Here is a 17,993-nt window from a genome sequence, read left to right as displayed (position 1 = left end):
TGTCTTTTGGTGGATACACCCTTAATGGCAGGAGACAGTGATGGTGGAGGGTTGCTTTTTGGACTGGAGGCCTGTGACTGGTGTTCTGCAAGAATCCATTCTTGGTCCTCTCGTCATTTATATAAATTATTTGGATGAAAATATAGACGACAATATCAGTAAGTTTACAGATGATACCAAAATTGTTGGTATTATAGACCATTTTCTAAGATTACAAAGGGATATTGATCAGATTGGTAAATGGGCTGAAAAATGGCAGATGGAGTTCAATCTGGATAAATGTGAGGTATTGCATTTTGGTACAACAAACAAGGGTGGGGCTTAATGGTAGGGCCTTGGGTAGTGTTGTAGAACAGAGGGACCTAGGGGTGCAGGTACATAATTCTTTAAAGTTCACATCAGTCTAGACAGGATAGTTAAAGACATTTGGCACACTTGCCTTCATTGCTCAGTCCTTTTAATACAGGAGTTGGGATGTTTCGTTGAAGTTGTACAGGACATTGTTGACACCTCTTCTGGAAAACTATCTCCAGTTCTGATCACCCAGTTATAGAAAGGATATTTTCAAGCTGGAGAGGGTTCAGAAGAGATTTACCAGGATGTTGCTGGGTGAGGAATAAGAGGATGACTAGTGTAAGAAAAGGGCCAGTCAAAGAAGTGGGAAGTTCTGTGTGGATCCTGTGGAGATCAGAGAGATGCTAAATGACTATATTTCTCATCTGTTTTCTCTCAGGAAAAGGAGAATATCGTAAGGGAGAAGACTGAGTTACGGGCTATTAGAATTGAAAGGATTGATGTTAGTAAGGAGGAGGTGTTATCTACCTTCACACCTTCTAGGATTGATAAATCCCCTGGGCCAGATGGGATTTTTCCGAGGATTCTCTGGGAAGCTAGAGACGAGATGGCGGAGCCTTTGTCCTTGATCTTTGAGTCATCATTGTCTACAGGTTTAGTACCAGAGGACTGGAGGATTGCAAATGTTGTGCCCTTGTTCAAGAAGAACAGTAGAGATGACCCAGGTAATTACAGACCAGTGAGCCTCACGTCTGTTGTAGGAAAGATTTCGGAAAGGATTATAAAAGATAGGATTTATAATCATCCAGCAAGCAACAATTTTATTAGAGATAGTCAACATGGAATCGTTAAGGGCAAGTCGTGTTTCACAAACCTCATTGAGTTTTTTGAGAAGGTGACCAAGCATGTGGATGAGGGTAGGGCAGTTGACGTGGTGTACATGGACTTCAGTAAAGCTTTTGATAAGGTTCCACATGGTAGGCGATTGGAGAAAATACAGAGGCATGGGATTGAGGGAGATTTAGCAGTTTGGATTAGAAACTGGCTTTCTGTAAGAAGGCAATGAGTGGCAGTTGATGGAAAATATTCAGCCTGGAGTCCGTGGTTACTAGTGGTGTGCCACAAGGATGTGTTTTGGGACCACTGCTGTTTGTCATTTTTATAAATAACTTGAACGCAGGCATAGGTGGATGGGTTGGTAAGCTTGCAGATGACGCTAAAGTCGGTGGAGTGGTGGACAGTGTGGAAGAATGTTGCAGGGAGACTTGGATAAACTGCAGAATTGGGCTGAAAGGTGGCAAATGGAGTTCATTGCAGGTAAATGTGAGGTAATTCACTTTGGGAAGAATAATAGGAAGGCAGAATACTGGGACAATGGAAAGATTCTTGGTATTGTGGCTGTGCAGAGGGATCTTGGTGTCCATGTACATAGATCCCTGAAAGTTGCCACCAAGGTTGATTAGTGCTGTTGAGAAGGCATACAGTGTGTTAGGTATTATTGGTAGAGGGATTGAGTTCTGGAACCGTGATGTCATGCTGCAACTATACAAAATGCTAGTGCGGCCTCATTTGGAATATTGCGCCCAGTTCTGGTTGCTCCATTACAGGAAGGATGTGAAAGCATTGGAAAAGGTGCAGAAGAGATTTACCAGGATGTTGCCTGGTCCGGAGCAAAGGTCTTGTGAAGAAAGGCTGTGGGACTTGGGTCTGTTGTCATTGAAGAGAAAAAGGCTAAGACGGGATCTAATAGAGACATACAAGATGATCAGAGGATTAGATAGGGTGGACAGTATGAGTCTTTTTCCTAGGATGATGACGTTGGCTTGTACGAGGTGGCATAGCTGCAAATTGAGGAGTGATAGGTTTAAGATGTCAGAGGCAGGTTCTTTACTCAGAGTGGTAAAGGCATGGATGCCCTGCCTGCCAATGTAGTTAACGCAGCCACACTAGGGGCATTTAAACAGTCCTTGGATAAGCAGATGGATGATGATGGGATAGTGTAGGGGGTTGGGCTTAGATTAGTTCACACGTTGGCACAACATCAAGGGCCTGTTCTGCGCTGTATTGTTCTGCGTACAAGGTGTAGAGCTGGATGAACGCTGCAGGCCAAGCAGCATCAGAGGCGCAGGAAAGCTGATGTTTTGGGCCTAGAAAGGAGGGTCTAGGCCTGAAACGTCAGCTTTCCTGCTTTGCTTCTTGGCCTGCTGTGTTCATCCACCTTGTTATCTCAGATTCTCCAGCATCTGCAGTTCCTACTATCTCTGCTGGGTGTAGGAGGTTTGAATTATAAGGAAAGGATGGATTGGCTGGTGGTACTTTCACTGGATTGTAGGAGGTTGAGGTGACCTGATAGGAGTTTGTAAAATAATGGGAGTATAGCTGGATTTGATAGTAGTAGCCTTTTCCCGAGGGTGGGGAATTTCAAGACAGAAGGGCACATTTTTAGGGTGAGTGGAGAGAGATTTAAAAGACCTAAGAGGTAAATTTTTTTTGCACAAGCTGGTTTGCATGTGGAATGGAGTGTTAATGTGGGTGCAATTACGACATTTAAAAGACATTTTGAATGGTTATATTTATAGGAAAGGTTTGGAGGGATATGAGCCAGAAGCAGGCAAGTGGGACTAGTTTAGTTTGGGATTTTTGGCGTGGGCTGGGTGGACCAAAGAGTCTATTTCTGTGCCATGTGACTGTCAGCTATTTATGAATCTAAAGAATGTTAGGTAGTACCAGGATGGGAGAACACATCAAGTATCCTCGTGGCTTCTTCAGACATGCCCTGTATATAGAACAGTACAGTGCAGGAATCGGCATTTCAGCCTACCGTATCTGTGCTGACTGCCATTCAAAACTAATCCTATCTGCCTGCACGTCATCGGTATTACTCTTTCCCTGTCTGTTCATGGGACTGTCTAAATGCCTCTTAAACATTGCTAACATATCTGCTTCCTGCATCTTTCCTGCCTTGCATTCCTGGTGTGTACCACCTCTGTGGGTTCAAATAAACTTGTCTCACACATTTCCTTTTAAACATTTCTCCTCTCATTTTTTAAACCTATACCTTCTAGTGATTGATATTGCCACCCTTCGAAGAAGCCACTGACTATCCATCCTATCCATAACTCTTAAAATTTTATATACTTCTATCAGGTTGTCCCTCAGCATCCAATGCTGTAGTGTTGAAAACAATCCAAGCTTGTTCAACCTCCTTATGCAATCCAGTCCAGGTTAAACATTGGGAAACCTTTTTTTGTACTCTCTCCAAAGCCATCTCATTCTTATGGTGAATAGAACTGTGCATAGTATTCCAAATGTGGCCTATTAAAAAGTCAGACACAGCTACAACAAGACTTCCTAACTTGTATACTCGATGCCCTGACCATTGTAGGCAAATATGCCAAATGACTTCTTTCCCAATTTATGTTAAAAGTGTGAAGCTGGATGAACACAGCAGGCCAGCGGTTTTTGTGCTCCTGAGATGCTGCTTGGCCTGCTGTGTTCATCCAGCTTCACACTGTTATCTTGGATTCTCCAGCATCTGCAGTTCCCGTTACCCCTTCCCCAGTTTATGTTGCTCCTTTCAGGGAGCTGTGGACCTAGACTTCAGTCCCTCTATAATTAATGCTATTGTGAGTCCTGCCCTCTTACTGTATACTTTCCTCTTTCCCATTAGCAACTGTTCACCCTCCCAGCCTGATCATTAGCAACTCCTTTGTCTGTCCAACTGTCTTTGTGTTTTCGGGCTCTATCTTATTGTTTACTCCCTACCCCATCCACCTCCCTATTTTTTGCATATAGACTGACATTTTCCCAGCCACTGTCAGTTCTGAGGAAGAGTCACTGGACCCGAAACATTAACTGTTTTGTCCTCCACCCATGCTGCCAGACCTGCTGAGCTTTTCCAGCAATTTTGTTTTTGTTACTTTTCCTCTTGCGTTTGATCTCGTAGAAAGTATAACCTAGCACTTATCCAGATTGAACTCCATCTGTCATTTCTCCACCCAATTTTCCACCCAATCTATATCCTGCTGTATCCTTTGATCAACTTCCTCACTATCCACGACTGCAGCAGTTTGTGTCATCTGCAACTTGCTAATCAAACCACCCACACACAATTGTTTATGTGGAAATTTCCCAACTCACCATGGATCCTATGGAAAGATGGTGAAACTGAATTCTATTTAACGTTTTTTTAAGATTTGTAGCTCAGATTGTGGATGAGATTGTAGACTTGCTCACTGAGCTGGTGTGTTTGGTTTCAGAGGTTTCAATCACCCTGCTAGGTAACTTCATCAACTTGCCTTCCATGAAGTGTTGGTGTTGTCCCACTTGTTATTTAAATGTCTCGGTTTGTAAACGGACAGAACACCAACGTTTCACCAGAGGCGCACTGACAATGTTACCTCGCAGGATGGCGAAGGTTCTAACCTTCTGGACCTGTCTATTATGAAGGACCTTGTCATGTGCTTTAGTAAAGCCCATAACATCCTCTGCCTTGCCCTCATTGATCACCTTTTCTCACTTCCTCAAAAAACAAGTTTAAGACAAGACCACCCTACAATTAGTCCCAGTTCCTCCCCCTCTGCCGCGTTTGGTCCCAAGATGGAGTGTTCCACTCCCAGACATCCCAGATGTCCTTCTACTTCCAGGACCACAACTTGTCCCTCCATTGATTAACGGTGTCCTCACCTGCATCTCTTCAATTTTGTGCACTTCTGCCATCAAAACCCCTCCCCCAACAAAAATAAGGACAGTCCCCTTTGTCTTCACATATCACTCTACCAACCTCTGCATCCAGCACATCATCATCTGCCACTTTCACCACCTGCACATCAACATTCCCACCCCTAGCTTGCCTCTGCAACTCCTTTGTCTGCTCCACACTCCCCATCAACCCACCACACCTGCACCTTTCCCTGCAACTGCAGGAGAGTGATCCACCTCCCTTCTCTCATCCGTTCAGTGGCAATCTTTCCATAGCCAACAGGGATTCACCTGTACATCCTCCAACCGGGTCGACTGTATCCATTGCTACTGATGTGATCTCCTGTACATTGGTGAGACCAAGTGCAGACTTGGTGACCAGTTTGTGAGCCATCTTCACTCTGTACGCTATAATGATCAACGCCTTCTGGTTGTTGACTATTTTAAGTGCCCCCCCCTCCCCTTCCCTTGGTTACATATCTGCCCTGGGGGCTGCCTCCAGTGTCACAACGACACCACCTGCAAACTGGAGGAAGAATATCTCATATTCCATCTCGGGAGCTTACAGCCCTATGGCCTGAATGTAGAATTTGCCGTGAGATTGCAGACTCTGTCACTGAGCTGGTGTGTTTGGTTGCAGAGGTTTCACCACCCTCTGAGGTAACATTGTCAGTGCACCTCTGGTGAAACGTTAGTGTTCTGTCCGTTTACAAACCTAAATAACAAGTGGGACAACACCAGCACTTCATGGAAGGCAAGTTGAAGAAGTTACCTAGCAGGGTGATGAAACCTCTGAAACCAAACACACCAGCTCAGTGAGCAAGTCTACAATCTCATCCACAACCTGAGCTACAAATCTTAAAAAAACGTTAAATAGAATTCAGTTTCACCATCTTTGCACCCCAACTTCCGTCCCATGCCCAACCCTTCATCTCGTCCCCACCTCCTTGACCTGGCACAACCTGTTCATCTTTCCCATCTGTCTGTCCCACCCTTGCTTCTGACCAATCTCCACTAGCCCCTACTTCCTTCCGTCTGTCACTATCCCACCTACCTTTTCCTCAGCCGCACCCTTCTCTATTTTCAAGATCCCTTCCCCCTCAACTCCTGATGAAGGGTGTAGTCCCAAAACGTCAACTTTCCTGCACCTCTGATCTGCATGACCTGTGTTCCTCCAGCTGCACACTATATTGACTGACTCCAGTATCTGCAGTTTTTGCTTTCTCTAGATAAAGCTTTTCTGACTTCAGCTCACAAGCCTGTTCTCCAGATATGAGTAAATCCTTCCCCTAAAGAATCTCCTCCAGTAGATTCCCTACCACTAATGTAAAGCTCATCTTATTTCCTAGATTCTCCTAGTTGCCTTCCTAAACAAAGGAACAGCATTGGCTATTAGCCATCTTCTGGGAACCTAGTCTGTGGCTAAAGGAAAGTGCTGTTTGGTTGGTTGGCACGGAGACTGAGTTTGTAACAATGTTATGGTGGATGTATCAGGGAAGAATTAACTTCCAACTTAGTTGTTCCTTTTGAACTCTGGGCTTCTTGCATTACTGTTGGGATGAGTGCAAGACAAATAACTGACAACCAGTCTGTTTTCAGCAAGTTAACTTGTTCATTTTTATCCCCTTCCAATCCCAACTGGTCCTTTTATTCAGCTCCTTTAAAACTGTTTTATAGTACCAATGATTTCCTTCTCTCCTCTTTCCCCCCCCCCCTTAATTATTAGCCATTGTGTGGAGAAAATAAATGTTTCTGGTTTTTAAAAACTGATACCAGATTTTGTAGACTTCAGTGTTTTTTTGTTGCAAGCTCAGAGTGCATTATTAATTCCTCCAGTTACCAGTGGGCATTTGGAGAGTCTGAATCATCCTGTGAAGAAATGTCGCAGAGTGGTTTGCATCTTAAAGAGCCATATTTAATATTTACATCAGCCAAGTGGCAAAGACAGTTTTAAGAGATTTCCTTCCTTTCTGACAGAAAGGATCTTGGATGTGCATTATTTTCACACCACAGATTTATTTTCAGTTCAAGCCACGGTAATCTGTTTCATTTATAAATTACATTCTTTGGAATGTACACTTGCCCTAATTTAGTAAACAGGTGAGCCAGAATGTAGGGGAGAATTAATTACCTGATGTTGAATGCACCTTGTCTTTAAGCTATATTATTTAGATTGTTTCATACCTTTTTCAGGGGCAGCCATCACCTCAGGTGTTGAAAAACATGAATTAAGAAGTGTATTCTGTCTTTTTGTGTTTAATACAACATTGTAACTTTTATTTTTATGAAGGAGGGATATCTGTTATAATGTGTGCAGAGTTTGTGAGATCACAGTATCTGGAAATTGGCGGATGATGTGGAAAAACAGAAATTTGTTTTAGTTTGCTTATTTCCACAAAATCTTGAAGTTTTGGCAACAATGGGTCAATGTTTGTTTCTCTTTTATAGTTACTGCGGAACATTGGGATGTGGCAAATTAAGTTAATTTTTTTATAAAGCAAACTCTTTGAAATATAGTTACAGTGGTTGTATTGTTATTAAATTGATGTTAGTTGATTGCAGTGTCTTCTTTTAAAGAGAAGAATGAATAATGCAGATTGAGATATCACAAAAATGCAGGAGTAATTAGTTGAAGTAGAAAACGTTCCCTTTCTTTGGCTCTACTAAAGTAGACAGTTTCCTCTAGGAAATTCTGCACTTGCAAGACAGAAGGGGAGGAGTGTAAATCAGTGGTCCTTTACAGCCACCACCTGAAATATGTTGAGGTGTGGGGAAAAGGAGTTGCAGTAGGTGGGCCCTCTTGTGGTGCAGAGGTAGAGTACCTACCCGTGGACTGGGAGGCCTGAGTGCAAGCCCTACCTGCTCCAGTGGTGTTTAATAACATCTCTGAACAGGTTAATTTGGGAAAAATAGGTTAAATAAAAGGAGGAGGTGATGCTGCTCAGGTAAGATGATAATATAAGTAATTTCAATGGTTAGTATCCCAAAAATCCAGGTCAGTACTCTAGGAATTGGGCTTAAGTACCATTGTAAATGGTGGACTTGGAATCAATTCAATAAAACCTGCAATTGAAAGCTAACTTCACGTCACGAAACTATTGCCAGTTGTTTCTTTTCTTAAAAAAAAGCTGGCTCATTAATGCCCTTCGGGGGAAGAAAATCTACCATGCGGACATGACCTCAAGTCACTTGGTTCATCAAATGCTGGCCTTGCCATTAATGTCCACTTCCCATGAGACAAAGGATAAGTAGTAGGGCTTTCAGTCCATTAGATCAACTTTTCTGGTCATAAATGGTTAGATAATCATAGAATCCACACTGTGTGGCTTATCTACAATATGTATTGCAGAAGTTCACCAAAGACCCATAGACAGCAGCTTCCAAACCTGTGCCTGCTTCGGTGCAGAAGAACAAGGGTAATAGGTGTGGGAACACTGCCATCACACATTCCCCTCCAAGCTACTCTCCATCCTGATTTGGAAATGTATCATTACGTTACTGTTGTTGAGTCAAAATCCTGGAATTCCCTCTCATAAGACATAGTGGGTTAACCTTCGGCACGTGGACTGCTCACCAGTACCTTCTCAAGAAGAACTCGGAATGGATAATAAATGCTGGCCACATGTCTCACAAGTGAGTGTAAAAAAAACAGTATGTAGTTTAGTCACTAGGTTATTGAGGGATAGAAAATACCATAATTACAAAGCATGAGGACTGGGAACAAGAGTATGCATTTCAGCACAGTGTCCTCTGCCACTTAATACCGTCAGAGCTGATATAATCTCAGCCTCAACCCCAATTTCTTGTCTGCTGTCTTATCCTTTAGATAACTACTAACTAAAAATCTCCACTCTAAATTTGCCCAATGTCCTGGGTTCCTTCATATTCTGTTGTAGTGAATTCCACAGATTTATTATTTCTCTTGGAGATTCACTTTAATAAAGGTCTGCTACCCTTTAACCTAAAAATTTCTGAAACTCGTTTTAGTTTGTTCCTGACCATTGTCGTGTGAAATTAAATTTGATAAGGTGATTCTAAGACTTCTGTAAAGTGACCATAAAAACTACTAGACTGTTTGAGTCTAGTTGCTTCATTAATATCCTTTCTAAAGGGAACTTGCTATTTTTATCCAGCCTCACATGCACGTGATTCCATTTCTTTAGTAAGCTCACTTGGCTGATTTGAAAATTCAATGTGAAGCTAATGGTGCGGCTTCAATTCTTGCCCTGGTTGAGTATATCAAATGTCCCACCACCACCTTGCCCCTTGCCTGAGGCATGGTGATCCTTGGGTTACTGCTGTCTAAAGAGCTAGCTATCATCATCTTGTACTATGGATATTTTACCTGTCTATTGTGTTTCTGAACTTGTAAATCTGAAGTCTGGTACTGTGGATTTAAAGAAGAATTTGTAGTCTTGCCTGCATGATTAGAAGGCTCTTCTTCATAGTCACTTTACTGCAAACTTACATTTGATGTTTATTTTTAGTGTAATTTTGCATGATTACTGGGTTGAAGTATAGACCACATCTTAAATTTAAGAAATTAGCTTCTGTTATTGCTTGAGTGGCTTCCTCAGTACATCTTAACTCTGTTTTTCTAAACAGTTGCATTATGTATTTTCAATTTTTACTAGTGTCTACTGTTTTGCCCCCCCCCCCCCCCGGCCATTGAATTCATTATTTAGGTGAGGACTGTGGCTGAGGACCACTGTGACACACTGTGACAACCTTATTGCTCCTGCACGTCTCTGCAGTTTCCCTGCATATGTGCTTCTAATTCCCAATGCATATTTGGGGGCCTTTAGTACAACCCCGATAACATCACCATTCCTTTCTTGTTTCTTACCATAATCCACAAAGCCTCACCGGATGATCCCTCAGTTATTTCATCGGATTACTGCTGAGATACAACCCTGAATCAAAAATGCAATGCCCCTCCCCTCTTTTCTCTATGTGTACGCAGGCATGCTGAACTGTCAGGCCTGCCCCTTCCTTAGCTATGTTCCTGTAGTGGCTGTAATATCCCAGTCCCACATACCATTGCTTACCCTGAGTTCGTTGGCCTTACCGGTCAGCCTTCATGCATTGAAATAGATGCAATTTAATCCAACAGGCATTCCTCACTCACGTTTGTATTCAGCTCAATAACTTGCTATTTCTGATTACTGTATCTCCTTCCAGGATCTCACTAGCCTCCCTGCTGTTGAGGGCCACACTGCCTGCCAATCTAATTTAAACCCTCTCTTGTAGCACTAGCAAATCTGCCTGCCAGGATATTGATCCCCTTCCAGTTCAGGTGCAACCCATTCATCTTGAACAAGTATAATGAGAACTGCAGATGCTGGAGAATCCGAGATAACAAAGTATGGAGCTAGATGAACACAGCCCCAGGCCAAGCAACATCTTAGGAGCACAAAAGCTGACATTTCGGGCCTAGACCCTTCATCCAAAAAGGGTCTAGGCCCGAAATGTCAGCTTTTGTGCTCCTAAGATGCTGCTTAGCCTGCTGTGTTCATCCAGCTCCACACTTTGTCCTCTTGAACTGGTCACTTCTGCTCAGAAGAGATCCCAGTGATCTAGGAATCTGAATTCCTTCCCTCTGCACCAATTCTTTAGCCACATTTTTAGATAATGTGACCAACATTGCATAATCCAGATGTGGTTTCACCAGCACCTGGTATCACCACAAATAAGGTCCAACATTCCATTGTCCACCTAAATTATCTGCTGCACTTGTATGCTGGTCGTCTTGCTCAAGTACCCTCAAGTCCATTTGAGTTGCAGCATTCTGCAATTTTACGCCATTTAAATAACACTCTTCTGTTGTTCTTTCCTAATGAACAAATCTCTTTCCCTCTTTATACTCAACTTGCCAACTTCTTGCCATTTAATTAAGCTATCAATATCTTAGTATAAACTGTCTGTATCTCTCTTATAGCTTGCCCATTTGTGTTTGAAAATTTGCTTCCTTTCTCCATAACATTAATACATTGTAAGCTGTCCCAGTATTGATCCTTGTGGAGCACCACCAGTTACAGATCATCAATCTCCAAGAGCACCGTCTCTCCACTTAGTGTTTCCAGCCTATTCACCAACTTTCTATCCACATCAGTATACTACATCCAACACAATGGGTTCTTATCATTTGACCTTTTGGGAGACACTTACCAGAAGTCATCTGTTGGTTCTCTATCTGGTTGAGACTTTGTCCAAAAACTCTAAATAGACATACTTCTCTTCTACAGAAACAGCAAGAATTGCAGATGATAAGCCAGAGATAACAAAGCATGGAGCTGAAGGAACACAGCAAGCCCAACAGAATCAGAGGAGCAGGAAAACTGACATTTTGGGTGGGACTCTTCTTCAGAAATGGAAAGGGGAGCTCTGAAATAAATAGAAGAGGAGGGATGGGCTGGGGAAAGTAGGTGGGATGGTGATAGGTGAATGCATGTAGGCAATGATTGGGATTGGTCAGTGAGGTGAGAGTAACAGACAGGTGGGAAAGAAGCTGGAAGGTTGTGTCAGGTCAAGGAGGCAGGGGTGAGAGGGAGGGCTGGTCGTGGGATGAATTCAGGAGGTGAGAGGTTTAGAAACTGGTTTAAAAACCATGAGTAGGCCATCAGGCTGTAGGCTCCTGAGGCTGCATCAATGGCTATCACCATCCCACCTGCCTTCCCCAGTCCCACCCCCCCACCTCTTTATTACAGAGCTCCTCTCCCTTTCCCCACTTCTGCCAAAGGGTCCCGACCCGAAACGTCATCTCTCCTGTTCCTCTGCTGCCTGGCCTGCTGTGTTTTTCCAGCTCCATGCTTTGTTATCTAGATTTCTCTTTCATGAAGCCATGCTGACTCTGCTTGACTAGATCCTGATTTTCCAAATGTGTTGCTATTGCTTCCTTAATAATTGATTCCAACATTTTTCCAACAGTACTTGCCAGACTAAACAGCTTCTGGTTACCTGCTTTTCTCTTCCCTCCATTTTCTATTGGAGGGGTGTTCGCTAATGTCCTTTAGGGAATGAAACTGTCATCCTTACCTGGTCTGGCCTACATGTGACTTCAGACCCCAGTAATGTGGTTGATCTTGAACTCCCCTCTGGGCAATTCAGGATGGGCAATAAATGCTGCCTAGCTAGCAATGCCACCCTCCTGTTAATGAATCAATGGAAAAAAAAAATTGGATTGCCAATGTGAAACCCCTGTTCAGTCCTCTGGTACTTCTCCAGAATCCAAGGATTGTTAGAAAATTACAATGAATTCATCCGTCGCTGTAGCTACCTCTTTTAGGATCTTGCAAAGCATGCCAGCAGCGCCAGGGGACTTTTGAGTAATTCTGCGTCTTTAGTGATGGTATTTAATTCCTTCCCCGTAATCTTTAGTATTTATAAGAATGTTTGCAGTATCTTCCAGTGTAAAGACTGATGCAAAATATCTGTTTTACTCCTCTGCCATTTCCTTGCTCTCCATAACTATCTCTCCAGATGGGCATTTCTAAAGGAACTATGTTTGCTTTGACCTCTCCCTCCTTTATATTTTTAAGTTAATGAATATTTTAGTGTGTGTATACATGGTCAGTTTTTACATTCCTTCCTAATTTTTCCTCGTTTATTTTCTCTATCATTTATTATCTTTCTCATCCCCCTTTTGCTGGGTTCTGATATCCTTTTGCCTCCTTTTGCTTTCACCTTAATATTCTCAGCTTCCTTGGCTAGCCAGGGTTGGTTTATTTCCCTCTTAGACTTTTTCCTCTTTACTGGGATAAATGTTTACTGGGGGTCCTGAGTTACCTCTTTAAATGTCTGCCATTACTTGCCAGTGCAATTCCTGCTAACTCTATCCTCATTTCATTGTAATTCCTTTTTAAGTTAATCATAGTTGATTCTGACCTCTGGTTTCGTGACATATTGCTTTATGAAATTATTCTAGATGTATTTGTCAGAGCACCCCTTTCTAACTTGATTGGGTCAATCAACATGAAAATTAAAGCCATCCATCATCAATGATGCATTCTTTTTGTATGCTCCTATTATTTGCTAGGGGTGTCTGTACACTATGCCTACCAGTGTCGTGTTTCTTTTGCTGATTTTACATCCACCTCTGACTCTGTACTGATTTCTCATTTTGTCCTTTGGTTTTTCCAAATCAAATTTAGTTTTGTGGTTCTCCCCATACATGTTGGTGGAACCTCTTCATAAATTTAATCAACATTGTATATAGTCTGAGAACCATTGGCAAAAGACCTGTGAGAACTTATCGACAGTGAAATCAGCTAGTGGCTAAGGATGCATTTGTATTTATTCAATAGAACTCCAACTTTATCTAACCTTAATAAAGGGCCCCTTGGTGTAGTGTAACAGCACACTAGCTGTGTGCATTTTGGTACGTTATTAATATAAAATATATCACATTTATGACTAGGTGAGGTAGGGTGAATAGGCTTCGCTTTCTTTTTAAACTCCCTTGGTTGGTCACATTCAAGATTTCTTCAAATTCTTAGTTGGCATGTAGTTATGCTTCACTTCAATAAAAATACATTTTCCCTGTTTGCCAAATCAAAAGGAGCTAATTACGTGGTTTTCATGAGTGAAACAAAGACAGTTTTTTTTGCTTATTAATGCTGATTTTTAAAAAATAAAGACACAACACCAAACATGCACGCATGCATTGGTACAGAGCTTGAAAAGGGAGGAATGCCTAGTACACACAGGAAGATAAAACAGCATGCAGTTTCATGGTCCTTAATGTCCTTGAGTGTTCTGTTTTAAGTCGACGCCGCAGTTTTTTAATGTTTTTTATCTCCAGCAGTAGCAGATATTGCAGGTATTTTTGAGTTCTCGGTAAATGATGCTTCTGGTGATGGAAGGGAAACAGGGAGGCCAGAGAGTAAACAGATCAGTTATAGTCCCAATTGCATATCCATCTTTATGCCTTAAAAACTGAGAGAACTGTGGATACTCTCAGTCAAAAACAGAAGTTGTTGGAAAAGGTCAGCAGGTCTGGCAGCATCTGTAAAGAGAAATCAGCGTTAATGTTTCAGGTCTGGTGATCCTTCCTCAATGTTCTGATGATGGGGCACTGAACCTGAAACGTTAACTCTGTTCACAAATGCTGCCAGGCCTGAGCTTTTCCAACAGTTTTGTTTTCGTTTCATCTTTCTTTGTTGCTGCCCCAAAGTTTCTGCATGAAATATAGCTCATTGTGGTCAGGCTCATTGTTTTCTAAGCCGGATAATTTGCAGGTGACTCTTAACTTGTGACATGTGAAATTCATCCATAAAAGAATAAATCAAACAGGAGAGAGATAATGGGAACTGCAGATGCTGGAGATTCCAAGATAATAAAATGTGAGGCTGGATGAACACAGCAGGCCAAGCAGCATCTCAGGAGCACAAAAGCTGACGTTTCGGGCCTGGACCCTTCATCAGAGAGGGGGATGGGGGGAGGGAACTGGAATAAATAGGGAGAGAGGGGGAGGTGGACCGAAGATGGAGAGTAAAGAAGATAGGTGGAGAGGGTGTAGGTGGGGAGGTAGGGAGGGGATAGGTCAGTCCAGGGAAGACGGACAGGTCAAGGAGGTGGGATGAGGTTAGTAGGTAGCTGGGGGTGCGGCTTGGGGTGGGAGGAAGGGATGGGTGAGAGGAAGAACCGGTTAGGGAGGCAGAGACAGGTTGGACTGGTTTTGGGATGCAGTGGGTGGGGGGGAAGGGCTGGGCTGGTTGTGTGGTGCAGTGGGGGGAGGGGATGAACTGGGCTGGTTTAGGGATGCAGTGGGGGAAGGGGAGATTTTGAAACTGGTGAAGTCCACATTGATACCATATGGCTGTGGGAACCCTGCAGCCATATGGTATCAATGTGGACTTCACCAGTTTCAAAATCTCCCCTTCCCCCACTGCATCCCTAAACCAGCCCAGTTCATCCCCTCCCCCCACTGCACCACACAACCAGCCCAGCCCTTCCCCCCCACCCACTGCATCCCAAAACCAGTCCAACCTGTCTCTGCCTCCCTAACCGGTTCTTCCTCTCACCCATCCCTTCCTCCCACCCCAAGCCGCACCCCCAGCTACCTACTAACCTCATCCCACCTCCTTGACCTGTCCGTCTTCCCTGGACTGACCTATCCCCTCCCTACCTCCCCACCTACACCCTCTCCACCTATCTTCTTTACTCTCCATCTTCGGTCCACCTCCCCCTCTCTCCCTATTTATTCCAGTTCCCTCCCCCCATCCCCCTCTCTGATGAAGGGTCCAGGCCCGAAACGTCAGCTTTTGTGCTCCTGAGATGCTGCTTGGCCTGCTGTGTTCATCCAGCCTCACATTTTATAATCAAACAGGAGATACTGATTTGAGCTGGCTGCCTTTGGGCAATGTTAATTTTGGCTCAGACAGTCTTTTTGTTTATCTCAGTTCAGCTGGGCTAACCTGTGGTCAGCAGATTCTAAAGGAATTAGAATTTAGAGCCTCGAAGGCTGAAGGCACATTAAGGCAAATGTAATTAGGGATTCACAAGACTCTGGAATTAGAGAGATGTAAAGCTCTCAAGATTGTAATGCTGGAATTTGTTGGTGATAGGAGAACTGATGAAGCAAATCAAATGAGGTTGAGAATTTAAAATTGGCTTCAGGTCCCACAATTTTTCCAGTGTAAAGTTCATAGGATAGAATAAAGTTCACGGAATCCCTACAGTGCAAATACAGGCGAGTCAGCCAGTCAAATCTGTGTTGATCCTCCAAAGAGCATTCCTGTTGAAACCCTATCCCTGTGACCCTCACATTTACCATGGCTAAACCACTCTGCCATGCTAAGTTGTCACAGTGCAGTCTAAGCCATCTAACCTTCACATCTTGGACTGAGAAGAAACTGGGGTCGAACCAGTATCGCTGGCACTGTGAGGCAGCAGTGTTAACCACTGTGCCACTATGTTGCCCCAAATTATTTTAGAGGACATGGAGATGATGGGTGCATTGCCCTTGGTGTACATTATGCTATGAGTAGTAGAGTTTTAAAACATTAAAATTGGGAGGACAACCAAGAAAGCATTGAGTCTTTAGATAAAACCTATTCCAGCCACAGATGGGTGGAGGCAACAGCAGAGAAAGGAAATATTGTGGAGGTGACTGATGAAATGCTGAGCTTGTGAGTAGTTGGTTTTATGCCTAAGTAATGGCTGGATAACAGTTAAAAGTCAGTGATGAGAGCTCTACTTTTGTGATTATGATCTGAGAATAGTTCTTTGGGCATTTTTGGAATCTGGAAGGAGCAGAGAAGTGTTTATGAAGATTCAAACATGGGGTTATGGAAAGCACGGTCATACATTTAGGAGATGACAGCTCATTGAAGTACTTCGGAGGAGAAAAGGAGGTTGCAGACATGGTAGCAGTTTACAAGACTCTAGGAGCTAAAGTTCTTCAGTTACTTTAATTTATTGTTGTAGTTAGTATGAAATTGAGGAACCAAAGGTGGATGGTTAGCCATTTTCTTTTTAAGAATGCGGTCTGCAGCATGAAGTGTTTCTTGTAGATAAACTGGGTTTGGGGAAGCCATGTTAGAATATCAAGAGCAATGTGTGGTTTTGTTGCGCGATCAGGAGGAATCTTCAGGGAAGTTGGGCTCGTGGGTCATATTTGGTGAAAATGCTTATTTATTTGGCAGAGGCAACTAATTGAATGACAGAAGTCCATGATTGGGTCAGGAGAAGAGGTAGTGACATAGGATGCCTCTATTCTTTAGTGTACATGTAGATCCTCACGTTTATGGATAATTGGAATGCAACCCTTATTTTTCAATCTGCGTTATTATAGATTGGTGTCAGACATTTAATTTATGATCAAAAACAGAAGTTGCTGGAACAACTCAGCAGATCTGCCAGCATCTGAGGAAAAATCAGAGTTAACATTTTGGGTGCAGTGACCCTTTCTCAGAACTCAACTTTATAGTTATTTGAAAATAACTTCATCCTTATTGTACGTAAAACATCATTGGTATTGTCCCAGTTCACTTATCAACCATAAACATTTTCCAGAATTTAAATTTCTTCACGCAAGATTGACAGAAGACTGTAGCCTAACTGTCAGAAAGTCAGATGACATTCATTTGCTCTCATTCCTTTAGTTTATGATGCTGTTTGCATCCTCCATGTTGTGCTGTTAGCCAGACGAGTGTTGGGAGATTGTAATGTATAAATTTTACTTTTTATTAAAAACTGACTCTGTCACTGTTGTAATTAAGTTTGCTGAGTGCAGCTAACTATTTTTGACCGCTTTGTGGATATTTTGTACTGCATTTTTACTGAGCAATTTTTTGGAACAAGAATAACCAGTGGTTTGACATTTGCAGTGATATAGTATATTGTACTTCCTATTTCTTTTGAGCAGTGATGGGAATACAGTCGACGTATGACCTAAAATCTCCTCGGGAGAATGTGCTGACATTGGCGGTAGCCTAGCAGAATCGTTGCTAGATAATTAATGTAGAGTCACAAGGAACATTCTGATGACCAGGGTTCAAATCTGGCCGTAGCAGATGAATTCAGTAAAAATTTGGAATTAAAGGTATAATGAGCATGAAACTGTTGCTGATTTTTGGCAAAACCCTTCTGGTTCATATTGGGGATTGAGGGAGCAGTGGAGGAAAGAAATGGCTGCCCTTGTTTGGCTTACATGTGACTCCAGACCCACAGCAATGTGATTGCTCGGGTGTGTAATAAACGCCAGCCCAGTGATGCCACATCCAGTGAATGAGTAAACTTTCTACCAGTGTGGATGTGGTCTGAAATTCTGGAAGTAGAACTTAAAGCCGCTTTTGTCCCAGCGGACCATATGCTAGCTCTCTCAGAGACAACTAGTGGTCATTTAACCTGAGAGTCACCAACTCCGGCAAGGGGCAAGGTTGAGAACGAGAGACGTTCATGGTAACTTGAGCCAATGCTGTGGATATCACACTGCATTACAATGAGCTGGTGGTGTTCCCATGTATTTGCTCTTTTCTTGGTAATGGAGGTTGTCT

General features: G+C 42.8%; 1 protein-coding gene across 4 annotated transcripts in view; it reads left to right on the top strand.

Annotated features, from left to right (window-relative positions):
• The window catches only part of ptpn4a (protein tyrosine phosphatase non-receptor type 4a), a 307,008-nt gene that overhangs the window by 29,250 nt on the left and 259,765 nt on the right, over window positions 1–17,993 (top strand). Inside the window, exon 1 of one of the 4 annotated variants that reach the window (XM_048534276.2) lies at window positions 7,890–7,940. The exons of 2 other annotated variants lie outside the window; for them this stretch is intronic. Coding sequence is in view for 1 of the 2 variants with exons in the window: in XM_059647521.1 (XP_059503504.1) it covers window positions 7,930–7,940 (11 nt within the window). In the remaining variant the exon portion in view is untranslated. Of the gene's footprint in view, window positions 1–7,889; window positions 7,941–17,993 lie in introns of those variants that run through there. One more of the 4 variants, XM_059647521.1, reaches the window with a different exon arrangement.

The sequence above is a fragment of the Stegostoma tigrinum genome, chromosome 7 (assembly GCF_030684315.1).
Source record: "Stegostoma tigrinum isolate sSteTig4 chromosome 7, sSteTig4.hap1, whole genome shotgun sequence".
In the NCBI taxonomy this organism is placed as follows: Eukaryota; Metazoa; Chordata; class Chondrichthyes; order Orectolobiformes; family Stegostomatidae; genus Stegostoma; species Stegostoma tigrinum.
This window is presented reverse-complemented; position numbering and strand designations above follow the sequence as displayed.